The 26,650-nt window shown below is 41.0% G+C and overlaps 3 protein-coding genes across 5 annotated transcripts in view; 1 reads left to right on the top strand and 2 right to left on the bottom strand.

Moving 5' to 3' along the window:
• Nucleotides 1-26,650, top strand: part of hemk1 (HemK methyltransferase family member 1) — a 140,078-nt gene that overhangs the window by 86,181 nt on the left and 27,247 nt on the right. The window lies entirely within an intron of this gene.
• LOC127608060 (tumor suppressor candidate 2-like) lies at nt 3,453-11,593 on the bottom strand. 2 transcript variants are annotated; one of them, XM_052076926.1, is made up of 5 exons: nt 11,454-11,593; nt 8,839-9,077; nt 8,571-8,691; nt 7,435-7,494; nt 3,453-4,059 (listed from the first exon to the last, which is right to left on the bottom strand). In XM_052076926.1, exons 2-5 carry the CDS (start codon nt 8,985-8,987, stop codon nt 3,961-3,963), a joined length of 429 nt encoding a protein of 142 aa, XP_051932886.1. In that variant the 5' UTR covers nt 8,988-9,077; nt 11,454-11,593; the 3' UTR covers nt 3,453-3,960. The 2 variants fall into 2 exon arrangements, with proteins under 2 accessions (XP_051932886.1, XP_051932887.1); XM_052076927.1 differs by lacking the exon at nt 3,453-4,059 and having other exon boundaries at nt 6,892-7,494; nt 11,454-11,591.
• On the bottom strand, nt 11,615-25,953 carry LOC127608054 (ras association domain-containing protein 1-like). 2 transcript variants are annotated; one of them, XM_052076916.1, is made up of 7 exons: nt 25,672-25,953; nt 23,678-24,033; nt 22,722-22,846; nt 15,462-15,566; nt 13,953-14,250; nt 13,747-13,862; nt 11,615-13,260 (listed from the first exon to the last, which is right to left on the bottom strand). In XM_052076916.1, exons 1-7 carry the CDS (start codon nt 25,710-25,712, stop codon nt 13,114-13,116), a joined length of 1,188 nt encoding a protein of 395 aa, XP_051932876.1. In that variant the 5' UTR covers nt 25,713-25,953; the 3' UTR covers nt 11,615-13,113. The 2 variants fall into 2 exon arrangements, with proteins under 2 accessions (XP_051932876.1, XP_051932877.1); XM_052076917.1 differs by lacking the exons at nt 23,678-24,033; nt 25,672-25,953 and adding an exon at nt 18,480-19,930 and having other exon boundaries at nt 22,722-22,845.

Here is a 26,650-nt window from a genome sequence, read left to right as displayed (position 1 = left end):
TTTGGACACCCCTGACATACGCCCTGTAGAGCTCCATTATTTTCAGCACTTTAGATTAAAGCAAATATTTTCTGTGGTCGTCAAGATGTTCCTGTGTGCAGAAAGAAAGCAGGAAGCGGACAGATTCAGCCAAGTGTTTGTCAAGGGAAGTGCATTGGAGCATAAGTTCCTCAATGGAAATATTGTCGCAGTCTCATCCTGCCCACGGCCAGAATTGTGGTGGTGTAACACTTAATGTGTTAGTGTGAGATTTTGCCAACAATACTGAGAATTCATGATACAAGGATCATGTCATTTTGGAAAAATTGATACTGTACATTGGGTATTGGTATAAAACTGAAGAAGTGGAAACTTGAAGGCTTTTTTTTAACACATTTGATGGCAATTTATTCAATGACCAATTTTAATATTTCATATAATTTTTATTTATCTAATGGCATTGGTATGTATTTTCTTGAATCTTTATTCATATTTTTGTTTATTGAAATATGCACTTGTTAAATTGATTGATCATGTAATCAATTTTTTATTTAACCCTTAGATGCATATGTGGGTCAAAAATGACCCGGTGAGGTTTTTTTCTTGAAATATATTCGTACTGAAAATTTATTATAATTTCATATTCCGGGTATTCCTCAAAAAACATGTTTTTTATATAATGTCATTCACAATTTTAACTTACATTTTATACATTTTAAGAAATTTCAATTTTTGTATTGCTACCCAAAGTTTCCATAAATGGGTCAAAAGTGACCCGTGTACATTTTCTATGGAGTCCAATGGGAACCACTGATTCGAATCGACTTTGGCTGTCAGCAATACATTGACTGCGGACTGGGCAGACTATACTATCAGAAATGAACCCCTCAGGAAAATTATTTTACACTGTAAGAGCTGATACGTCTAAGTATTATCTTCATATAAAATTGTTTGTGTGTCGTTCATGACTATGATTTATCTACAAATTGGCCTTCCGCCTGGAAACAGATCATATGGCAGTCTTTCGCTATGTATGGTACCTGTTCTTGGTCAACTGCAGACAGCAATTCATCCCCAGTGATTGTGTCACTGTCGATGAACAGCTTGTGCCATTCAGGGGAAGGTGCAAGTTTCTACAGTACATGCCAAGCAAGCTTGCCAAGTATGGCCTAAAGATATTCTGGGTTTGTGATGCACGCATCCCCAATGCAATAGATGGTATAGTTTACACGGGTAGACAACCAGGGGAAGACGTTCAGAAGAATCTGGGAGAAAATATTGTCCAGCAGCTGTGTGGTAGATTTAGAAACACCGGTCGCAACATCACCATGGATAACTTTTTCACCAGTGTGCCACTCGCGCAGCATCTCCTGGAGAAGGAGCTCACTATTGTGCGGACTCTATGTCAGAACAAGCCAGACATCCCTACTCTGATGAAGCTTTCCAAGACCAGGGAGGTTTACAGCACAGAGTTTGGATTCAATGACAGCCTTACCATGGTCAGCTACGCCAGAAAGAAAGGAAAATCTGTTGTGCTCCTGAGCACGATGCACCACGACAAAGCAGTGGATGAACAAAGAGAAAAAAACAGAAGTGATCAAATTTTACAAGACAAATGGAGGTGTAGACACGATTGACCAGATGGTTGGCAACTACCCGTGCAAGCGACAAACACAGAGGTGGCCCATGGTGCAATGGTACAACATAATTGACATCGGCACCCTAAATGCCTACACCTTTTTCATGGCTCAGCACCCAGATTTCAAGAGTGGCATCACCAATGCACGACGGCTGTTCCTCAAAGAGCTGTCAAAGGAGCTTGTCACACCACACATGATGAGTCGACTGGAAAGCTGCACCCAAATGCAAATCCCGTTTATTGAAGCAATGAAAAGGTGCGGGGTGACAAAAGCCACCACTAAGACACAGGAAAGAAATACACAGGGCCAACCAAAGTGAAAAAGGTGTCAGATCTGCCCAAGTAACAAAGATCGCAAAGTCAGCAATAGGTGTGGGAAATGCAATGTACCTGTGTGCAATGATCACTGACAGAAAGGCAAAACAGGCAATGCATACAGACAGGCAGACAGACAGACAGGCAGGCAGGCAGACAGACAGACAGACAGACAGACAGACAGACAGACAGACAGACAGACAGACAGACAGACAGACAGACAGACAGACAGACAGACAGACAGACAGACAGACAGACAGACAGACACACACACACACACACAAAATGGATGTTCACATTTTTCTATTGCTATTCTGGGTAATTTTTCAAAAATGTTAAAAAATTAAAAATAAAGATATTTCAAACATGAAATCATTCCTGTATGGTCCTAAATATATTACAAAATTTTATAGAAGTGATTATTCTTAACTAAAATGACAAAAATGTCATTAAAAAAAGCATTGATTGTATTATGGGTCATTTTTCACCCACCTATGGAAGAGTGTAGGGGCCAGTCACTCATGCATCTAAGGGTTAATGACATTTCTTTTTTTTTTAAGTAAATATTTAAAATGAAAAGTTTTTCAGATATTTTCTATTCATTGGTTACATTTTTAATTACAGTACATATTAGATTAATTAATGATGGGTGTCATGGTGAAAGACTGGTGAGCACATCTGCTTCACAGTGCAGAGGTGAAGCGTTCAATTCCAGAGTGTGCATGTTCTCTCCGTGCCTGCGTGGGTTTTCTCCGGGTACTTCGGTTTCCTCCCACATTCCAAAAACATGCATTGCAGGTTAATAATGGAACACTCTAAATTGTCACTGTGTTTCACTGAGAGCGTGGATGGTTGCTGGCAACCAGTTCAGGGTGAACGCCGCCTACTGCCCGAAGATGGCTGGAATAGGCTCCAGCACAACCGCGACCCTCATGAGGATTACCAGATTAGGAAATGGGTGGATTATTTAATTGTGTCTTTATTTATTAGTTGATCTTTGGTGATTTATTTAAATTATTTTTTACATTTATAATTTAGATTTATTTAATGGCATTTTTATTACATTTTAATTAATGGCCTTTAGTTGAATAAAGTTCAGTTTTAATCATTTAGTGACATTTCTTTGAATGGATTATTTATTAGATTTTTTATTTTATTTAGCGGACGGCCCGGTAGTCCAGTGGTTAGCACGTCGGCTTCATAGTGCAGAGGTACCGGGTTCAATTCCAGCTCCGGCCTCCCTGTGTGAAGTTTGCGTGTTCTCCCCGGGCCTGCATGGGTTTTCTGCAGGTGCTCCGGTTTCCTCCCACATTCCAAAAACATGCACGGCAGGCTGATTGGACGCTCTAAATTGTCCCTAGGTGTGAGTGTGGGCGTGAATGGTTGTTCGTCTCTGTGTGCCCTGCGATTGGCTGGCAACTGATTCAGGGTGTCCCCGCCTACTGCCCGAAGACGGCTGGGATAGGCTCCAGTACCCCCCGCGACCCTAGTGAGGATCAAGCGGTTTGGAAAATGGATGGATGAATATTTATTTATTTTATATGATTACATTATTTAAATATTTTTCTATGATTTACCGACTTTTTTATTTTGTGTAATATTTTCCCATTTCCTGAATGTTAAAAAATATATTCCATGACTTTTTCTTCTCTTTTTAACTTGTTGGGTGACTTCATTAATGGCCTTTCATTTCATGACACTGGAGACATTTCTTATTCATTATCCAAAAAGCAAGGCTCTCTGAAATTGAAAGAGTCCGCATTTAAACAGTCCATTATCCTGGATACACGCTTCTCGTTTCTGGGCAAAACGGCCTGATCAGGAAAAAGGACATAATGTGACAACATAATTTACATCCTTCATAATGATAACACAAGTTCTTTTCAGCTCCTGTCTCTGAGCATGTGTCAGCCCCATTAGCTGTTCTATCGTAACGCTGTCACATATATTCAATGTGGTAATACCGGGTGGCCCTAAAAGAACAGGGGTTTATCTTCCCCAAACCTCAGTGGGCTCCCAGCACGACATCAAAAGAGGCTCGGAGAGGAAGCACATGAAAATGAGTGACCTCTGGCACCGGAATACACCCAACCGCATTCCACACAATTACAGACAGCACGGCAGCCCTGGAAAAGAACAGCGGGCCATTTATTGTCCGCGAAATAGGCCTCTGAATATGTTTACATTGCCATTAAGCCTTGGTGTGCTGCCAAAGCGGTGACAGCCAGGCCACAAATTGTCATGGTTGTAGTCTTAGTGCGTGAGTTAGGCCCTATAATTACACAAGAGGCACAATAGCAGAGGATTGTTATTAAGAGAGGAGGAAACAAGCTCAGTCAAGAGGTTTGTTCAAAAGAGACTGCTGCTACTGCTGCCATCTGCAGGTAAAACACAAAACTCAGACATGAATGTAATTACAATGACAAGTTTTTTTATATATCTTTTCTTCCTTTTTTTGATCCAAGACAAAATTGGGTCTGTGGTGAGAAAAGTGTGTCCAATTAATTGTTTAGGGAAATGCTACAATGTATGTTTTTATGTTTTTTACAAATTTGTAAAATCCATCCTTCCATCCATGTTTACTCATTTAGGTTGGAACGGGGGTGCTTATTGATCTACCCACATTATTTATTTGTTTAATAATAATAATACTTTTTAAAAACATCTTGGGGAAAAAAAAAAGTCAAAACATTTGAGATCATCCAACTCCATGGCTGCCGAATGGCAAATACAGCATGCAGGTGTTGACTTTCGTGACAATTCCCTATACTACAACATGAGCCTAAAATCTGTTTTTTGAAAACTTGGAATGATATGCAGGAGTAGATTTGTATCCCAATACAGTAATATAAACATTTTAAGTGGGTTGATTTTTTTGTGTGGACACACACACACACACAGAATTCATTCTTACATCTACTGTTGGTTTTCCGTTTGCCAGTTTTGTGCTGCAGCAACAGAAAAGGCTCGATCCCCTCTGAGCCTCAGTTTAGAGTGCATACATCGAAAAATGTACCGTTTTATGAAAAATAAAATATAATATATTAAGAGCACATATTTTGCACAAATGCATATATTTTCTTCCACTTTTAAAGTAGCATTTTGTCACACATCTGGTTAGGAAATAGTTTTATGTGGCCCCTAGTAGCAGTGATCAAACATTGTGCGCCCCTCGCCAACATTTAAGTTGTCATCCCTGTCCAAGACTGCTTTTTGCGAGAGACGAAGTGGTGTACATCGGGGGACTGGTTTATTGTTGGCGAGTGTGGTACACCCTGTACCGGTTGCTTCAGCTGTGAGGACAAGAACTATAAAAATAATAATTGGATGAACGTTTTGCAGCAATATTTCAGGTAGAACAGTCAAAATGTAGATAGAACACTACAGTGATTTGGTTTCATTCCAGTGCACCGGGAGATGAAAGAATAATTTATAAATGGGTGAATAAATTACACTTTTGAAAAAATAAAAAGATCCATTCCACACAAAGTCTGATCCGACTCAAGAAATTCAGCTCAGTAAACTATTTATTCAAGTATTTCCAACTAATGCATCAGAATTATTTACAGTGCAACGTTTTAACGAGTCTGAGCTCACGTGACTGAAAAAGGCTCACATTATATGCAACGTTTATTACGATAAAACAACACTCGCTGCCCAGCCGCCAAAGCTGCACATTTACACATTTGTTCATTCAAAGATAAGCTGCACGCAGACCAAATGCACGCACATACGCGCGCACACACACACACACACACACACACACACACACGCACACACACACACACACACACACACACACACACACACACACACTTTGTGCGGCTCACGAAAGGCAGATACTAACTTCCGCTTCCATTTTGTATAAGTGACTATGGAGCCACATTGAAAAGAAGGAAAAAAGTCGCAATATTACAAGTAGAAATATGCAATTAATTTTTTTGGGGCGGGAGGGGTTCAACGTCATTATTGTTGTTTTATGCTACAATGAGTTCATGTATTTAAATATATATTTAATAAATAAATAAATACATAAAAAAAACAATCATCACAAATAAAGTCTGCACTTTTTGCTGATTTTAAAAGTGCTAATATCAACCAATTAAATTGGCCAGCCAATTAATCGGTCGAGTCCTACTCAAAATATTCTGACAAAAAGGGTTTACGTGGAAAAAAATATTAAAATTAATTTTACACCATGTATTTCAAGATAAATTTGATTTGTAATAAATCATATTTTGTGAGAGGCTTAATATTGGAAGAACAATTTTAAAAACATTTTTATTCATCAGTGATAGCCATAAAAAAAGTGGGAAAAGAAAGGAAACAAAATATTTTTGGGTGAAAAGAAATTTTGGGTGAAAGAAGAAGTCCTACACTTATGAGGTCAAGTGTTCAACCACAACAAAAAAAGATGAGTAAGTTTAACTATTCCCCCAAAATAAAGAGGGAATATTATAACATTACATGATAGGTAATTACAAGAATGTCATATCACAAAGATGTACAAAAAATAAAGTAAGATTTTTAAGTAAAAATGTTAAAAAGTTAAAATTCTCTTCCTGGAAGAATTGTTCACGATCTGACAAACGGCTGCTTGTTGTGACATTAGTTGAGTTTACTGCCACCATACAGCACTTCTGTCTCAAATTTTTCCTCACAAGTGAAAGCAAAAAACAAAACAAAAAACTTGTAAGTCATATCACTCATCTATCAAGGCACCACTGTTCAAGAAATTGATAAGGAAAAAAAGATGATGTTATGACTTGACTGTCCTTTCCTCGTAAATTTACTTTTTGTCCCTCTTTTCGATGTGGCTCAAATACTCCTTTTGTAGTTTTGCACAAAGAACACCTCGGGGTAGAAATACAGCATAGTGTGATGGGTTATTTTTAAGGGAGACATACTATGGGTTTTTTCTGTCTTGTTAACTTCTCAAAAAAAACTGATAGGCCCTGTCTAATGCAAACGAGCCACTGCTCACCCCGGCCCCCTTCGACTGTGAGATCAGTGCCGAGAACGACTTTCGGCATGATGACGACCAGGGCGGAGCATGGGAGTTGCGACGAGGTAAGTGTGAATGAAAATAGCAAGTGTCCACTGAGATTTTGTATTTTCACTTCTGGAGGCAGGACTTTATGAAGAAGCCAAATTGCACTCTGGTAACACAGAAGCTTGTCTTAGCTTTTAGCTTAGACAAGTACTCCAGCGCTTCAACGTTGTGTATACCGGCCATTCAAAAGTCAATTTTCCATACCATGTCTCCTTTAAAGTCTGCTTACATACCGTATAATCTATCCAGACAACACGTTACAGAAATCTGTACTATCTGTGTGTGAATAACAAAACATTGATATGTCACTTTGCAATGGAGTTTTTCTTTCTGCAGCCGGCAGTTCATGTTTGAACAACACAGACTCATTCAGGTCAGACCGCTTTTAGTTAAAGGGGAAGAATTTGCGCCAGTTGTTCATTTGAAAAAAACAAAACAATTCTCACACCTCACAGAGGACGATGGGGAAGTCCACGTGAATACAGGGATGCTGCAGCTTCACAATCCCCTAAAAAAGAAGCAACAGCATCGATCATTAAAAATACTAATGCCTGCGACCCGACTAATCTCATTTTAATTGGCCGATATTGGCTCTTTTTAAAATGCCAATTAGTTTTATTTTATTTCACATTATCACATTACAAAGACAAAGACAAAGATAATAAAATTCGTTGCCCAAGTACTAAAGGGCAAAATATTGTAAAATAGTCACGTTATGCCTTTAATCCATATCTTCATTGTTGTAAGCATTAAAGGTCCCCCCAAAATTTGATGGGGTTTTTTTTTTTCGGGTGGTTAATCGAGTTTTTCTTCCAAATATCGGAATCAGCATCAGCCGCAAAAAAAAAATCCATATAGGGCAGTCCCGAGAAATACCAGCTGCTATCATACTAACATTTCACCAGTTCACATTACAAATGGGAAATAATTTCAGGGTATCATGTAAAATCAATCATCTACATTTCAATTAAAGGGCTACACACTTCCAAATCAATTTTTTTGGGGGGCGGTGGGGGGGGTAATAAACTGCATAAATGTGTGTCTGCTCACACTGTCTACATGTCCAGATAATTAGTTTGACATTTTAATGCATGCTTGTTGAGATTTTGAATTTGGGTCACAAAATTTATGTGAGAAGCCAATCTGGCTAAACACTGCACTGTATGTGCATTTGGCTTTGTGTCCTCTGACTTGACTCGCAGGGAATTCTGAGGCCACTTTCGGAATGTTGACATAGTCACACACTCAGCCGTGGTTTATATAAACGGCTGAGCCCTCTACACAATTCCATAGTGAGTTGGGAGTTGGAATCGCAGCGTTTGCGGACATCTTTCTATTCATTTTCAGGTTAATGATTTATTAGTAAAGCATTTGATTTGTTTATTGAGCATAGGTTGTTGTACTACAGAAATTATTTAGGTCATAGTTTGTCACTGCTGCTGTCAATCACAGCCAGACCATGCTCAACCATTTCACCCCTCATACGAGCCCAATGGTCGTCCAGGCAATGCCCTCTTTGAGCAGTGTTTTCAAATATTCGTGAGGGGAGGAGCTTCCCACCCCTGTTACCAACACTTATCTTACCTGTGGAATCAGATTCTTTTGAATCCTCCTCAACTTGGATTTTTTTCGACCGTTTTTTGTCACCACCGTCTCTTCGTAGAATTCATGGGCAAGGTCCCCATCCTCGTCGTAGTAGAGTGAGCTGCAAAACACAACAGTCACATTGCACAAAATGCAATGTCAAACTTCATAAAGAAGTTGAATCAATTCATAACATTGGAGATTCCACTGAAACCAGTTAGACTTCATTTATCAATTTACAACAAACATTCATCGGTGTTGGTTTTACCTCCTCCGAGTAAAAACAAAGGGTGTTGCGTTTCTGGGCCTTTTGAGGCGGGCCACCGACTGTTCGTTGACATTCTCAACAGAGTCACCGCCCGCCCCGCTGCCCGAGAAAGGCCAAGCGCCTTTGGCTTTGGACCCGCTTCCTCCCATTCTCCTCACGCATAAGGCATTGTTAGTTCTTCACGTGAAGCACTTATCTGGTCCTGGGCCAGCCTAGCAATTCCTTAATGAAGGCAGGATCTGAGTAAGTAAAGACAAGACACAAATCAAATGTTATTCATGTGGTCACAATCAAACAGGTGACCATATTAAATAGGGTAAACTCTGACTGATCAGGCCATTTAAAAGGGGACAAGTCGAAAGGAGAAGAAGAAGAGACTCTGACTGATCAGGCCCCAGTATTGCATCTCTGCTTTTTGCAGATGATGTGGTTTCATCAAGTCGCGATCTCAAACTCTTACTGAAGCGGTTCATAACCGAATGTGAAGCAGCTGGGATGAAAATCAGCACCTCCGAATTTGAGATCATGTTCCGCAGTCGTAAAACCGTGGCATCCCTTCTACAGGTTGGGGATGAGAGACTTCCGCCAAGTGGAGGAGTTGAAGTATCTTGGATTCTTCCTCACAAGTAAGCTGGGCGTGGAGCAGTAGATTGACAGGCATCTTAACGCAGCGTCTGTAGTGATGCAGACTCTGTATCCGTCTGTCGTTGTGTAAAAGGACCTGAGCCAAAAGGCTCAGCTCTGAATTTACCATTCGAGCTACATTCCCAGACTCACCTCTGATCATGAGCGATGAGCCGTAAAGGAAAGAACCTCGATACAACGCAAAAAAGTTTCCTCTGCAGGGTGTTTGTGCTCTGCCTTGGTATCGGGTGAGAAGATCGGTCATCTGGGAAGTGCCCAGAAGAGCAAGATGAGGTGGCTTGGGCATCTTCTAAGGATGCTTCCTGGACGCTTCCCAGGTCAGAGGTTTTGGGAATATCCTATCGGGAGGAGGTGGACCCAGGACGGGCCGGAGAGTCTGTCTGTAGACTGGCCTGGGAATGCCTTGGAATTCCCTTGGAAGAACTCGAGTAAGTGGTCCGTCCATATATAATACTGATCGCCAGTGTCCTGACGAATCCCATAAGGTTGGACTATATTACACTGGTCCTCAAATTAAATCACTGGCTTGCTGTTAATGAAAGTAGAGAGTTTAAAATATTGCTTCTGGTCGTCAAAGCATTAAATGGTCTTGGATCAAAATACATCCTAGACTTATTAGCTCCATATGAAGCATTCAGAGCCCACAAGTAATCCGGGACAGGTTTATTGTGTGTTCCCAGAATATGAACCAAAAATAGCAAAGCAGCAATCAGCAACTATGCTCCTCACCTTCGGAACAGACTTGCCGAATACCTGAGGTCTGCTCAAACTGTCAGCCTTTTTAAATGAGGCCTGAAAACCTTGTTGTCTATTGTAAGCTACCCTTACATGCTCAATCTATTTCTTGATTTTGAAATCACTTTGCTTCAACTGTTTTATTTCTAGTATTTATGTCTCCATACAATTTATCTTTTGAATTTACTTTTTAAACATCTAAATATCGTCTGGGTTCCTTTGCCATTGTAAAGCATTTATCATTTGACTTGTGTGCTAATTGTGCTATAGAAATAAACTTACCTTGATAAATTCATTTTTAAAGCATTTCTGCTGTAGTAGTTTAATTTGATGTACTGTACTGTAATATGCGTACAGTCAACTTTTCGGAGCGCCAACCTGTATAAACTACCAAAAAAAAATCCTTATAAAGAGCAAAAAATCCTTATAAACATACCAAAGCTTTTTATGTCAAAATAACGGCAGAAAAAAACCCACGAAATGTTCAATGATATTTATTGTAGCTCTCCATAATACAATGTGTGGTTAATGTCTAATCATCATTCTACTTAGTGGCATTACGGTGTTCAGAGTTGTATTCCTGCGTTACTTTTTTCCACCAACTTCAAATGATTTGAAGTTGGTAAAAAAACAGAAATTTTCAGAATCCGTATGATTTGTGCGATACGGCCATATACGTAAGATTCACCACAAAATCCGTATGGCTAAACCGTATGAGTTGACCGGTATGCGGTAGCTCTTGTGTTGAATTCAGAGAAATGCCTACTAAGTGGACACTAGTGCACATTTAACAACACAACTCTCACCAGAAGGCAAATATTTCAAAGTGGGCAATAAATACTCGTCACTTTGAACGTCCCATCTTGTTAAACCATAGGTTAGCTTTATGATGAGGGGTGCTAACCAGCTGGAGCATAAAAGGCAGATCGGACGTAGTAATTATTAATAGCCACTATCAGGGGTTTAACAACCACCCCAAGCCTTTCGTAATTTTAACGTACCTTATAATGTGGACACAATGCTTTTAACTGTAAATTTTAGCCAGTTAGCAAGGTGGTTAACCGAAGCTGCTGCTCGGTGAACTATGCTAGCTCTTTAGCCTCCTTTGATGCAGCTGGGCAATGGAAGCTAAAGCGTACAAGGCAGGTGTCGTTTAAAACCTCTCTCTACAACCCTTGGAAGCACAGTACTGTACAAACCGTGATGTCGAACGGTGTTTCCGTTTCACAACCTACCTTCTTTGACACCTTTTAATCTCCATGATGGTAAGCATTCGTTGCTATGGTGGTTGCATTGATGGGATTATGTGAACACACCCCTAATGGCTCACTCATGTACTTCCCCTTAGCATTTAGACATGAGATTTCAAGGCCTTTTAAATTAAAAAACAAACACATTCTGATAGATACTTTATTTTAAGTAGTGCACATATGTCACATTTGAAAGGATGTGATGAAGCCACTTGGATGTCCACTTAGTCACCCGGTGTAGACAACAGCCCTGCTATTGTTCTCTAATTAAAATATACTTCATATAAAATATATATGTAATTTTGTCATTTCCATTTAACACAGCCATCTATTCTATCGCACCAATCCTCACTTGGTTGCTCAGTGAGCTTGACCCTATGCCAGCCGACCTTTTGGCAAGAGACGCAGGACTGGTTTCTCCAGGTGACATATTTGGTGAAAGAAAAGGGGTATAACATGGACAGTTCACCAGTCAACTGCAGGGAGTGCTGCGCTTTGCTCATCAGCCAGGAGGGATAGGACCTAGCTCAGGTGCATCAGAAATGTGTATAGCTCACATATCCGCAATTAAATGGCTTATCTTGCCCGCTGTGTCAGTAATTGATGACTCATGAGAGGACTAGAAAAGAGATGGGAGAAATCTAGTAATCATCTGCAGGACAGTTGCATTATTCTGGATGAAATGAACAGTATTGGCCAACAAGTGACTTTGTGCATTCAACAAATAATCAGAGTGAAGAGATTAAACACGGAAAAAGTCAACAACAAGAAATAAAGAACAGCTTGGGGAGGGGAGTTAACAAATATGAAATAAAGAACATCTCAGTGAGCTTCCATCATTAAAAGACATTGTACATTAAAAGACGAGGGGAGGGGTAGTCAACAACATGAAATACAGATCAGCTTTAAGTGAAATTCATTCACAATCACAGTCGATCCAAGTGATTTTGACACTGGTGCTGACACATTTAACATCGCACAACAATGTCCACACAACCGCCTCGCTCACAAATTGACAGTGGAAAAAAAAATTGAGTTGCACCCTTGAAGGGTATAGAGGACATGACAAGACTGGCACGGCTACTTCCAAAGAACACCTATTGGTACTTAAGAATTTAACATTCAGCTTTTTGATTGTGTGTATGCGGCAATAACTGATGTTACTAATTTTGTTTTAAAATTGGAATGTGTGTTTATGTCCAAGACTGGTTCACTGTGGCACAAGTGATGTGGCCAAAAAAAAAAACATGTAATTAAATTAAATAATTAAAATCTGTGTACTGTAGGGTCATCAGGAAGTAGACTGACTACATCCGTCGGGTTGTCTGTCAGTCCTCATTGGTCTCAACTCATTCTCTCAGGCACATCAGACTCTCCAGGTGTCAGGCGCTGCTTCTCAGACTCTCAAGGTGTCAGGCGCTGCTTCTCGCATTCTTTCACACGCACATTCGCGTCAGCGTTCTCTCGCGCACGCTCTCATCGTCTCGCGCCTCTTTCACACTCTCGTTCACCGAAAAGGTGTTTTTAGTTTTCGTTTGTTAACGGGAGCGTCACGTGCATTGGCGACTGGTGGTTTTGAAGGCCACGGTCCAGCCGGAGGTGTGCTACGTTCCAGGTCTCCCCGTCAGCAGGGGTAAAGGTATGCTCATCCCGGCGTGGAGCCGCATAAAGCCTCCTGCATCTTGGCTCGAGCTACTTTGTAGCGCTCCACGATCTGCTTGATGTGGTCCTCTTCCTCGCGCTGGAGGATGAGCAGGAAATTCTTCAGTTCCGGTGTGGTGAAAGCATCCCACTGCAAACAGAAGGAACACTAGGTTAGCTGTAGCAAAGTCGTTTTCAAATGTTTCGCAGCAATTACCACTCCTTGATTAAACCAACAGGAAAATTTTAAGAATGTGGGAGGAAGCCGGAGTAGCCGGCCAAAAATAAACAAACAAACACTAAAACATGGGGAAACCTTGAACCAGAGTTGAGATTAAACTAAATGAAACTAGAACCGTGCAACTGTGAGACAAATATGCCTACTCCACTGTACTGCCTGATGCCGAAGTCAGACTGCATGATTGTCGCCCTGTTTTGAGCTGACAGACATGTTGCAGAAAAATAATGTAATGTCAAGTCTCATCGCCGATTCTGAGTGCTGTTGCGTCGTAGTCCGTGTAGTGTGGCTTACGCAACGATTGGTCATAAGGTGTATCAAACCACTCCCATCAAGACTGTGCATTTGGCAGCACTACAAGTTAATGCCAACCAATTTAATGAGCAATGAAACACTTACATTGACTTCTCCGGTCTCATTCTCCTTCAAAACAAAGCTGAGCACTTTCTCATTGGGTCCAGCACACAGTCGCAGAGGTAGGGGGCGCTCATTGTCTGACAGCTTGCGAATGTAAACTGCAAACAAACACAAGCTCAGTTTAAAAACAATTTAAAGAACTAAAGTGAGATTGAAGGTTAAATGATTTGTGTGAATATGTGCAATACCTTGGTCGTGGCGCTCGCTGCGCTCAAACAAAGCGAACTTGCCAGCGTTGTCGACCACGGTGAACTTTTTCAACAGGGCCTCAATGACTTCGCGAGCTGACGTGCGGGAGCTGATGTGCAGGTGCTTGGACGCGTCTTTGGGCAGGTAAAAAGAGGTTCGCCGCTTCACACCGCCGCCCTTCCTGGAGCCGGCGTTTTGCGCACCTCCGCATCCTGCTTTCTTCGGGTGGATGACCGACACGGGCCGTGCCAGCTTGAACTGAACTTTGATGAAGCCGGTATAGGAACCATCCTTGTTCTGTGCACAGGAACAAATCATTACAACTGTGGTACAATCTTAACACTAATACATATCAGTAAATGTAGAAGCAAGTCTACATACACCCGTTCTTTGAGCTTCTTCTAGAAAGGAATATCACTTTTAATGGTAGTATCACTTTTAATGGTAGATGCGTGTTAACTGACGACTGTTTAACATTCACTTGACTGTGATTGGTTAATTTTGAACACAGCCCACGTTACAAGGGCATACGCATACATGTGCAACCACATTATCTCCCCCATTGGTTTGAGACGCTTAAAAGGTCAAGAGTGAAGTTATTTTAGAAAACCCCAAACGTCACAAGTAATTAAACAATATACATTAAATAAAGCATAGAAAAAACCATTTCTATTTTACAAAGTAATGTTTTCCCCGAAGTGAGATCCTGACGAGCGAAAAACCCAAAAGTGTGACGTCACATCAAGGCAACAATAGCGGAGCTCCCTATGGTGGTGTACAAAGCCAGTCAGAAATCCATTCGGAAAGCAACGTTTCAGAAGTATCTCCTGGTCGTCGGGGATGAGATTTTACCCCAAGTGGAGTACCTTGGGGTCTTGTTCACAGGAGGGGGCAGGATGGAGCGAGAGAATGAAAGGCAGATCGGCGCAGTATGTGCTGTGATGCGGACTTTGTATTGGTCTGTCGTGGTAAAGAAGGAACTGTCTTAAAAGGCCACGCTGTCGATTTACCGGTCGATCTACATTTCTACCCTCATTTATGGTCAGGAGCTATGGTCACTGACCGAAAAAATGAGATCCCGGATACAAGCGGCCGGAGAGCGGCTCTGCCTTAGAGATAAAGTGAGAAGCTCGGTCACCCTGTAGGGGCTCAGAGTCAAGCCACTTCTCCTCCACATCGAGAGGAGCCAGATGAGGTGACTCAGGCATCGGATTAGGATGCCTCCCTGGTGAGATGTTCCAGACATGTCCCACCAGCAGGAGGCCCAGAGGGCGACCCAGGACACCAAGGAGAGATTATGTCTCCCGGCTGGCCTGGGAACGCCTCGGGATCCGCCGGTAAGAGTTGGAGGAAGTGCCTGGGGAGAGGGAAGTCCAGGCTTCCCCGCTAAAGCTGTTACTCCCACAACCGGGCCCCAGATAAGCGGTAGAAAATGGATGGATGGCTTGATGGACTTTGACTTAACAGGCGTGTGTAGACTTTTTATGTCTTGCAAACGTAACACTCACCATGTTCATGAACAGATTGCTATTGATTTGAGTATTGTACTCCTTGACCTTCTTCTGAGTATCGGCAGTTGTCAACACCTGCTTTCCACATTCGGTTGGTTCATCCTGAAGGGACAGAGAAGGGGAAAAAAGGGTTGACACCCACAAGACTTCAAGTGTTCCATTTCCAAACATAATCAGGAAATAGTATCATAGATCTGTTGCACTTAGCCCAGTCTCAATTGTAATGAAAATACTCTATTTGTTCAATTGCTTTTTATTATGATTTAATCTTCTCATAATACAGAATTATGCTTATGACATTATAAATTCTCTCACAATATGTTGACTTCATTCTCATAATCACTTTATTATTAGCTTTTTATTTTACATGTGGTCAAAATAGTAAACACAATTTCTGATTAAATGACATGACTTCAAAATTATGGCTCCAAGAGATGAAGTGTTTGCTGCAAGACATTGTAACGTTGTCTTTGTAATATCAAGGCTTGAAAAGACTTGTTTGTTGGATCTGGCATGCACTGGTTGCATCAGACTCACATCCTGCCAACGCAGGCAAAAGTGACGCCATCCAATCTTGTTCTGCGCCTGCGCCTCGCAGCTGTGGGAGGGCTAATGGGAGGATGAGGGAAGGGTGGCGGTGGGAAGCTGTGGAGAGCGCCAGTACAACTTGCAGCTGTTTGCATGACTGTGAGCAAAAAAAACTCGACAGCGCATTCCTTCAGCGAGTGTTCCTGTAAAAATAGCCCCCGCGCCGGTGGGAGATACAATGCCCTCCCTTGTACAGCAGACATCCTGTGCGGTCAGCTAACTCCTCAGCCAGTCACGTTTCACTCATTACAGCGCTGGCAGTTTCGTGAGCATGAAATAGGCTTTTTCCTGTTTGCACAGGCCAAATGGCATTTCCTGCATCGGAAAACAACGAAACAGCACATTTTATTTCCACTCAAGCCACTACGGTCGTGAAAATCCCAACAATTCTCTGATTAAGAATGTGGCCAAGCGCCTTTATTTCTTTAAGTTTAGAAAATGTATTCTAAATATGAGGTCTAGACTGGGGGTTTACAAGAATTCAATGGGTAAGAAGTCTAAAAAAGCAATTGTATCACTACTCCTGGCCGATTGAAGAAAGATGTGTTAAAATTACGCTGTATTTTTTCCCTCTCCCTACCTAGTGGTTTCCTTTCTGAACTCTGACGGTAAATTTCCCCATTGCGACAAATAAAGGATATCTTATCTTATCCAAAAAAATAATCTGTCAGAGTCCCAGGTGCAGTTTTCCGATAACGCTGCTGGGAGTAAAACCAAACCGACGAGCAAATAATGCGTGGGTTGGTGTGGACTACTACAACACAAAATACCACAACATCCCATGAATCATCTATGATGCAAGAATGAGTGTAAAAAATGATGGGCGTATATCCATGGAAATATGAGAGGAGCTTGTGCGTCACTAAACACACCCTTCTGGTGCAAGCTATGGGCTGGTTGTATTTCAAAAGGGTACTTTGAACAACGTCTGTCTGCTTCACTTGCTTAGCATCCTATCCGGACTGTCACAATCACTACAGGAAAGGAGAACTAACTCAATACGCTTGAGTAACCAAAAAACAAGTTGGTATTAATACATTACCTTACTACCAACACTAAACATCACCAACACAACCAAATCCAAATCACACTACACCTTTCATGCATGAATTATGATAACCTCCACCAGTCAGGGGGTGGGGGAATTCATTCATGTACGAGAGAGCAACTTTTGAATAGCTTTCCTCTATAGTGAGCACTGTCATGGAACGGGCTAAGGCAATAAATAAAAAAATGCTCATTTATTACGCAGTCATTGATTATGATGGAATACAGCGCCATCTGTCCACGCCAATCTAAGTTCAAAAACCTTTAATACTGTCCAAAGGCAGACCTACTACATTTATGTCATCTTCCCGAACTCTTTACTCAATCTGCACCCACTTTAAACTTTGTGGCTGACACGGATCAGTACATCAAAAGCAATAAAGACATGACAGTCAGCGCAAGAGAGGGCCACTGTAATCAGTATCAGAAAATCTTTAATCGTCTCACAATGGCGAAATTCCCAATGGTGACACCCATGTCTGCTTCAACTCATGATGGTTTTCCCAAACTAAGGATATACACTGCATCAAAACCATTTAAATCAGTGGCAACCACTCAGCAGAATAAGTGCGAACCTATTAATGGCTGGAAGCTAAGTTCTCACTGCATGGGCCCAGTGGTTTTTAGGTCAAGGACCATACACAAATCAAGTCAAGAGTATTTATAGAGCACTTTAGAACAGCAACAAACAAACAACAAAAAAACACAAACAAATACCAAATTACACCATTTCTAAATGAAAGCAAGGAAACTGGTCGAAGTAACAGCCCATTGAAAAGGCAGAGACAACTGGAAGGCTTAAGAATTCTCCTCTGCTGTCATTCTAGTTTCTTGAGTTGTTGTGGTCTCATAAGGTAAAATCCCAAACATCACACAAATATTTTACTTGAGAAAAAACAACCTTCTTTTAACAATAAATTGCTACTAGTCTTGCTTTATAAATAAAACACCATCCAAAAATGCCAAATCCTAACCACCACACCAAGTTATTAAACAAATTAGAACCACAATAATGTAAACATGGTTTTCGGGTAAAACAACACTACAGGCGGTCAAATGACAGCGTTTGGAACTCAAACGTCTTAGGTGAAAAAGTCTCGTTTTACAAAATGGAAAACTCTGATTGGCGTACGACAGTAAACAGACAGCTGTAAGATCTACAAAAACAAGGAATGTAGATTCCAATAAATTCGGTTTTGAACTGGAACACCACCAAAAAAGGTCACACGCGCAGTTGACTGCCCGTTGAAAATGCATTCAAGGACAACTGGGAATTTTGAGTACTCCGGTCTAAAAGGCGGAAGCGAAGAACAACTTCCACGTTGCCATCGATTTTGTTCGTTATTTTTTTTTCGAGTTTTTGTTTGTTTTGTCTCTCACCTTCTTGACGTCAGAGTTCGCTTTGCGGCCCTTGGGGAAGAAGGACGTGCGGGCAGTGAAATACTGCTCAAACTCTGCGTCGGAGTCTGCCGCTTCGTCGCTGCAGTATCCGCTACTGGTGGAGCTGCCCCACGTTTTCTCGAAGGAGGGCGACTTGTCTGCGCTACTGGCCGTGGACATGGTGATGAGGGCCTGAAAATCCCTAAGCTACTTATAATACGTTCCAACTAAGCGATCAAATTAAGAGCTTCTTGGAGGCTGTCTTAACTTTTATGGCGAGCCGATGTAAAACACAGGTGACGAACTACCTCAAACAACTTGATCGATAGCTATGATCAATGAATAAACGTCAACTAATCTCTCTCGCAGACGTCTTCACCCGGCCTCGTTTCCGCTCGACAAAAGTGTAACTGTGTGAAACAGGATGCACTTGGGTGGAGACCCCGCCCGGCCCGTGGCCCCGCCCGTTAGACCGTTGGCTTTAGAAAATACACAAATCCAACGCAGCGTTTTCTGATAGGACGCGTGACACCCGGAAGCAACGTCTGATTCTGACAGGCTTCCTGATTGGACTAGTGACCGAGAGAGCAAAAAAAAGGTAACTGAAGGGTACTCTGCGCATGCGCATTGAAAAGCCGCGCAGTCTCGTGCTCACCGTTAAAGTGGTCACATGTCGAAGCCAACGGAAATAGCGTCAAATCAACCGTCACTTAGCCGATGTATGTCATATGATTTCCGCACACAGTCCAACTAATTAATAATGTAAGTGGTGGGTGGGCGGTGGATTGGGGGGCTTTCAACATAATTTAGGTAGTAATGAACTAACATTTCTTGGCATTGTAATTGATGCAAAATTATCCTGGAAACCACAGATAGAAAATCTCAAAAGAAAATATCTTAAAACCATCAGTATTCTTGATTAAACCAAGGACCTCTTAATCGGGAATCATTTTATACATTATGTTGTTCATTATTACTCTCATAACTGATATATCAAGTGGAGACATGGGGTAAGACAAAACTCAACAAATCAGATATTTATCAAATTAAATACTCACAACTCCCAATTCAAAACACCATAAATGATAGACAAAACAGAGAATAACCGACTTTACCACAGTACCTGGAAGCTGTTCGAAATCATAGAGTTGATTCAGGGGCGCAAGTGTCTTGTAAAAATCAATGACAAGAACAGACAAAGCAAATGTGTGTCATTTTTAAAGGTGTCCATTCATGGAACATTTAAAGAGAATTAAAAAGGTGGAAATCACTGGTTGCGTATAAAAATAGGTTCAAAAATAAACATCCAGCCGCTTCCCCTCACAAGCATCGAGCGCATGCTGCACCAGATTCAAGCCGTCTTTGGGCAGCAGGCAGGGTACACCCTGAACTGGTAGCCAGCCAATCACAGGGCGCACATAGACAACAAGCACTGACACTCCCAATCACACCTAGGGACAATATGGAGCATTCCATTAACCTGCCACACATGTTTATAGAATGTGGGAGGAAGCCGGAGTATGAAGAAAACCACACACAGGCACAGGTAAAACATGCAAACATGAAGGCCAGGACCCGGAAGCAAAACCATGACCTCAGTACCGGGAGACAGATGTCCTAATCTGTTGACCAAAGTGCTGCACAGTTTAACAATCCAGTACTACAAAAATAGATAAATCTAGTCCAAGTATGTGTGCCTATTTTTTTTGTCAGATTGTTTTCGTGTGAAATTATTTTTACCATCACAGTATTTTTTTACTCTTATTAAATTACTAGCTGGTTCGCCGCCCTTTGGGCGGCTCATCAGCTAGTTCCTGCGGAAGGCTGGTAAGGTGGGCCTTCGGCCCACAAAAGTGTTGTTGCTTGGTTCAACATTTTGTTCATCTTCATTGCTTATCGCGAAAATAAAGAGATGTTTAGCTCTACTAAATAACTAACAATTTCATTGCAATGCTTGTGGGTAGACAACATTTTTTCGCTAAGATGCCTGCGCGATCGTAGTGAGCCACTGCCTGAGCGGCGCGCAGCGGCGCGGTGAAGTAGGTACGTTTTGAAAAGGGACAGACGGAAGGACAGACCGCGTGCGGGACGACGCGCAATATATATATAGAACAGGTGTCACCAACATTTTTGAGGGTGAGAGCAACTTCATGTGTACCGATTGTGTGAAGGGCTACCAAATTGATACACGTCTGAAATAACATATTTGTCCAAAATACCTTCAATAATATGAGGATGTGTTATTTTTAATACTTGATGATTTAAATTGTCAGACTTTGATCGTGTTTCGAAATGTCTCACAGTACTGCCAATGTTTGCATTTTTAAATCATAATTTCTACTAGCAAATCACAATGTCCAGGCACTGGCGGGCTACTCAAGTGGTCTTCACGGGCTACCTGGTGCCCGCGGGCACCATGTTGGTGACCACTGATATAGAAGATGTATTGCTCTCTCTGTTGTGGTGTTTTTGTTTGACTTGTTTTTACAGCAATGACTCTGTGAAAGTAAAGTAAAGTAAAGTAAAATGATTCTCCCACTGAACCAATATAGCGACACTGATCATTTAAATATAAAATATGAACAAATCTGTTCATGTTAATAATATTGTTCAAATCTCACCAAATTAGGTTATATTCTTTTTAGTTTTATGTAGGATCTTAATGAAATAGCTTCAAGGAAGTTAAGTTTTACTTTCAGTGGAGATAAAAACTCCTGTTCAAAGGGCAGGTTTTTAGGATGTGAAAAAGTGAGAAAGGAACAAATCATTTTCAAACTTTTTCCAACAGTATTGTACCTATAACCTGTACAACTCAATTAAAAACATTTTGGATGATGGTATTCGAGGTAGGCAAATGAGGTAATGTGGTTGCATAAGTGTGCACACCCACTTGTAAGTACCTGTACTTTACTTTTGGCGCTGTCCAAAATTGATCAGTCACATTCAAATTCATGTTAATGGGAGTCAGCAAACACCTGCTACCATTTTTCCTCACATAGATTTTTTTTTTTAACTCTAAAAAATATGGTATATATATGGTATAATTACTTTTTCCTTTTGGCATCTTCCTAATAACGTAATCCTTTGTAATATTTGATTTTCCATCTGTATAATCATTATTACCATGGTGGGTCGTAATAGAGCATAAATGTCCACCCATTTAATTGTAATCTTGACAACTCATGTTTGGATGTTATTTTGGACATTTAAACTGAAAATCCAAACAAACAGGAACTTCACCCCACACCAGAGAATGATGAACCTGTTTTCAAGGTATGGAATGAGGGTGAGGGTGTGTCAAGTGATGCTAAAACAATATAATAAATAAACTACCTGTGATTATACATACTCGCTACAGATGCGACATTGCTTGAACTGGTGATTCCACTTTCAAGTTATGAGGGAACGTATCTATGTCAATGACTTTCATTCAGTTGTGGCTCCCTCTGTGAATGCACTTCGTTGTGAATAGGATGAATCCTCCAAGACAGCTCTTTCCTTTGCTTCCTCTAACAAGGGTGTCCAAAGTCGGTCCTCAAGGGCCGCTGTCCTGCCCGTTTTCCAGCTTTACCAGGAGCAACACACCTGATTCAAATAATCAGGAACGTTCTAACGCTACTTCAGAGCTGGCTGATGAGCTGATCATCTGAATCAGTTGTGTTGCAGCCCAGAGAAATGGAAAACAGGCAGGGCAGTGGCCCTCCAGGAACGGAGCTGGACATGCCCGCTCTACTACCTGTTTAGTGTGGTATACACAATGTCTCCAAACGGCACAGTGACTAATTGTAACACTTTAAAGTTTAAACCAAACAACTGACTGATTACACGTTTGAAGACAACTGTGGTGCTAACTCGAAAACATTATCTTAAGTCAAATGATTATCAATATCTTTTCTAGAGTTACCATTATTTTTCTCCATGTGTGTTTAATGAGTTTGTTTATTTAACCACAATTCAAAAGCAATTTGATATCTAGACTGATTTTCATTGTTTGATTTTCTTCTTATTTTTATTTTTATTATTTATATATATTTTTTGAAAATATTATTACTTTTGTCAGATTCAAATTATTTCTGTGACCAATGCAAGTTTTTCTTTTCTTAGCAGAGGGGTTATCAACAATTTTGTCCATGTGTGTCAGCAACAATTACATACCCTGTTTGATGGAGGTCATGAATGAATGTGACAACTACTATTTTAGACAAGTGGAAAATCCATGCTTTGTGATTCAAGGTTCCTTACCACATTGGTATCTGTTTCGATTGTGTGCTCCACAACCAACGTGTAGTCAGTGGAAGAACCTCGATCCCAGCTGCAGTCTAAGCGGATCAGTGGACGACAGCGGTAGTGGCATGTGAACTTGCAATCTGGAGGAAGGGAATGTTTCAGACACACAAGTAGAATTATGTATACTGTACACACAATTCATTGCATTGCTCTGTCATGTTCCAAAAATTCCACTAGTGGCCACTATAGACATTGCAGTGGAGTAGAGCTGTCGAGAGTTATTATGAATAATTTGGAGACCAGTGCAACATTAGAAAATATAACTACAATCAGGGATGAAATACTTTCCAGTTTCACACGAGAATGCTTGTATGAACAAATATTTTGGTTATTGCTATTTGCAATTTACAAAGTAAAAAAGAACACGATCCGACACAATCAGATTTTTGTTGCTGTGCTTTATGCGCATGTATCCTGTTTTTGTTTTCTTTGAATAATATAGTGATAATACTGATCATTGTGGAAATATTGGTCATGATAATCGAGGCATGAAATGTTTCATCTCAAACCACACTATTAAATGAAAAGCTTTTAAGATCATGTGACACTGAGTACTTTAGTAATTTTGGTTAAAATAACCAAAATAAGATGATGGTTTGCTGTTATTATTATCATCAGACATGTGACGCATTCGTGTTTCATAACTACTGTATAGGCACGTGGTTACACTTTCTGTATAAAACCACCAGGTTATCTTTGTGTGGGCTTCTGCTGAAGAACAGGAAGTTCAAGACTTTGTTTCATCTTGAAGATAAAGTCTTGAACAAGAGAAACATACAGACAATGTAAGGGAGTCTGACATGTATAAACGTCTGCCAAAAGGGCGGAATTAAGCTGGTCAACTTCCAATTGTCATTTTATTTAATTTCCATGAATCTTCTCTCCACACAGACACGCATCGGTGAACTCACTGGCACAACGCAAGCTCTGTTTGTAGAGGCCCCAGATGAAGTCCCCACACAGGTCGCACCACGTGGGCTGAGCATGGCTGCAGGGCTGGAAGTCGTGGCCCTCCCCGGTCTCCTCTGCCAGGCTCTGGTCCAGGTCGCAACTGCTCAGGACGCGGATGATGCCCGCCCTGCTCAGCAGATCTGGCACCTTCCCCGGGCTGATCCTCAGGGCGTTGGCTCTTTCCAAACGTGGCGGGGAGCGAGGCGAGCATGCGCTAGTCAGCTGGACCTGCTCTCCGCCAGGCGTTAGGTCACGCAGCTCGATGAACTCCCCCATGGACATTGTGTCACTCACGACCTCTACACCTCCATGGTCACTAAGATACAGTAAAGACACACTTAAAAACACTGAAATATTAAGTTACTCTGCACAGAAACTGTCTTCACAAAGCTGCTAACTTGGACAAATGAATATGTGCTCTTCTTGTGTCGCAAAATACGGTAAACAAAACAATAGAAATCACTCTAACTTGAGCAGTTCTGATAATATTGTGCTCAGTGATTTCTTTGGAATTGGCCCAGAAGCAATGACCTACATTTACAACCAAAATTTTATTTGTTCCATTAAATTGTATGATTTTATTCTCAACAGCGGCGGCACGATGAAGACTGGTTAGCGTGTGAGCTTCACAGTGCAGAAGTTATTGAGTTCGATTCCAGGCCGGGAAATTCCTGTGTGGAGTTTGCTCGTTCTCCCCGTGCCTGCATGGGTTTTCTCCAAGTACTCCGGAGGAAACCGCAAAAACATTCTTGGTATGTTAATCAATCACTCTAAAATTGTCTGCAGGTATGATTGTGAGTATGAATGGTTGTTTCTCGAAATTAACTGGGATAGACTCCAGCATGCCCATGACCCCAGTGAGGCTAAAGCGGTTCAGATAATGGATGGATGGATTGGATGGATCTTCCCAACTATTTTGTAACAATTGTGCGTGGCTTGTTCCAGGACGTATTCATGAATGTCAGATTCTCAGCCTTTGTATGTTACCATGTTGCCAGGGACTTCAGAATTATTTGTGTAGGGCGATGTCACTTCAATTATATTAGCTATGGGACTGTTTTTTGAACCAGTCAGATTTCAAATTCAAGTACAGTATCACTATTGGTACGTCGCCTCCCTCTAATCACTGAACAATTCAGTTATATTTGACTCTTTAGTACATTTGCATTTCATCTTTGACTATTATTAAAAGACACAATTTAAATCTAACTTTTATATGGAGTGGATTTCACTGAAATTATTATTTAAGTAGTTTTTCCTTTTAATTTTCCTTTAATTAAATGCAGTTTAAATGTGTATACCGTGCATAATGTTACAGTGCTTTACACTAATATTAGAGATACTGTACTTTTTATCCTTAGGTCTCTCTCTCTCTCTCTCTCTCTCTCTCTCTCTCTCTCTATTTTTATCCTAGAACTTTTTCTGCCAAGTACCACCATCATATATACAGTAAAAAATATCTCTCAGTAAAAAGTAAAAAATACTTATCTACAGTAAAAAATATCTCTCTCTCTCAGAGAGAGAGAGAGAGAGAGAGAGAGATATTTTTACTGTATATATGATGGTGGTACTTGGCAGAAAAAGTTCGAGGATAAAACAAGTGCTTTGGCAGGATAATGGTTGAGAAAAATTGCTGATGCATCACGCTTAAACAACATTTTCAAGTTCTAGCTATTTAAAGGCATTATTTATTGTGTCGTTAATATTGTTATGTCAATGTGAGAAAGCAATACGCAAAATCGAAATGCGCAAAATATGAGAAAACTTTGAAACCGAAGTGTTAGATAAATCGTGATGTCAGCAGACTGCCAAAAGTACCTCACCTCAACTAAGATCACGAATAAACATCTACATTTTAATCAGACTATCATCCACATGCTTCTCCATTAAACCATTATATAAACACTCTTTTCAAAATGTATTGTTCGGCGTGTTTTCGTTGAGTCCCACTCACTCAGTAAGATGAGAAAGATACGCGCTATGTTTGAAAAACATCTTCCATCCGAAGAAAACTTTCCGCGGCAGACATCTCGGTCGGGCTGGGCTTCTTCTCTCGGCGTCCCGTCTTGAGGAAGTACGCCGTCAGCACCGGTCGTTTGTCACGGCTCTGCCCGGTGCCATCACGGAGGAGGGCACTCCATTGGAAACATCTGTGGGGGTTCGAAGTAGTATGAGTATAGCGGGTTGAAGTTTGAGGCGGAGGAAGACGAGGGGGAGGAAGAGTAGGAGGAAGGATCATCAGATGAACTGAAGCAACATCCGGGATGTTTTCAAGCAGGCCGTGGAGGGGGCTGTGAGAAAGCCCACTTCATTGATAAATGAGCAAATTTGGCATACGGTGTCCAAGTATTTGCACAGTGATTGACTTTGCACACCTCCACAATGGGTTTGAACTGTAATGATTAATTTACAAGCATTTTATTCAGAGTACTTTCCATTCTCAGGGGCTCTCACGGGCTTTCTTAACTTTTGACCTGAATGCCCAGTGTGTCCTGTGTGAAATGGTTCGAGGCAAATTCAAAAATATGATTTATGGTGACATTAATGTTTATCTGATGTTTTCTTTCAAAAATTCTCCAAACCTTGTAGTGTTGTATGTTTGATATAAGAATATAAGACACGTTTTGAAACCTTCAGTGCTTCTTCCTTTTGGTGCGGTTTGACATTGACACCTTACTGTCGCCTGGTGACAGGAAGCTTGATTGTAATTGAGCATCTCGTCAACAGCAACATACATTTATATTAATGTAAATGTAATTCAAATACGCTGTCCCACGACCCAGAGTTGGAAAATTGAAATTATTTTACTGCCCACGAGATGGCGATCTCCAGCACCAATTCGGGCCACAGCACCGTGGTTCATGGGAAAGTCAGGTCAAAAATGTTCTTCTACAATAATGTTCTAAGTCCCAAACACTTGTCTAAACACGGAC

Source organism: Hippocampus zosterae, chromosome 9, assembly GCF_025434085.1.
Source record: "Hippocampus zosterae strain Florida chromosome 9, ASM2543408v3, whole genome shotgun sequence".
Lineage (NCBI taxonomy): Eukaryota > Metazoa > Chordata > Actinopteri > Syngnathiformes > Syngnathidae > Hippocampus > Hippocampus zosterae.
The sequence above is the reverse complement of the archived record's forward strand: the minus strand, read 5'-3'. Positions and strand labels throughout refer to the sequence as shown.

Bases quoted from the DNA above. Each gene is read 5' to 3' on its own strand.
- LOC127608060 (XM_052076926.1), bottom strand. From the start codon at position 8,987: ATGGGAGGAAGCGGGTCCAAAGCCAAAGGCGCTTGGCCTTTCTCGGGC. The intron at 7,495-8,570 runs GTAAGATAAGTG...CTTCTTTTTTAG, and splicing joins AAAAGAATCTGATTCCACAG to GGGATTGTGAAGCTGCAGCA. The intron at 4,060-7,434 runs GTGTGAGAATTG...GTTCTTTTCCAG, and splicing joins TCCCCATCGTCCTCTGTGAG to GGCTGCCGTGCTGTCTGTAA.
- LOC127608054 (XM_052076916.1), bottom strand. From the start codon at position 25,712: ATGTTTTTCAAACATAGCGCGTATCTTTCTCATCTTACTGA. The intron at 14,251-15,461 runs GTGAGTGTTACG...TCCTGTGCACAG, and splicing joins GCAATCTGTTCATGAACATG to AACAAGGATGGTTCCTATAC. The intron at 13,863-13,952 runs GTATTGCACATA...GTTTGTTTGCAG, and splicing joins CAGCGAGCGCCACGACCAAG to TTTACATTCGCAAGCTGTCA.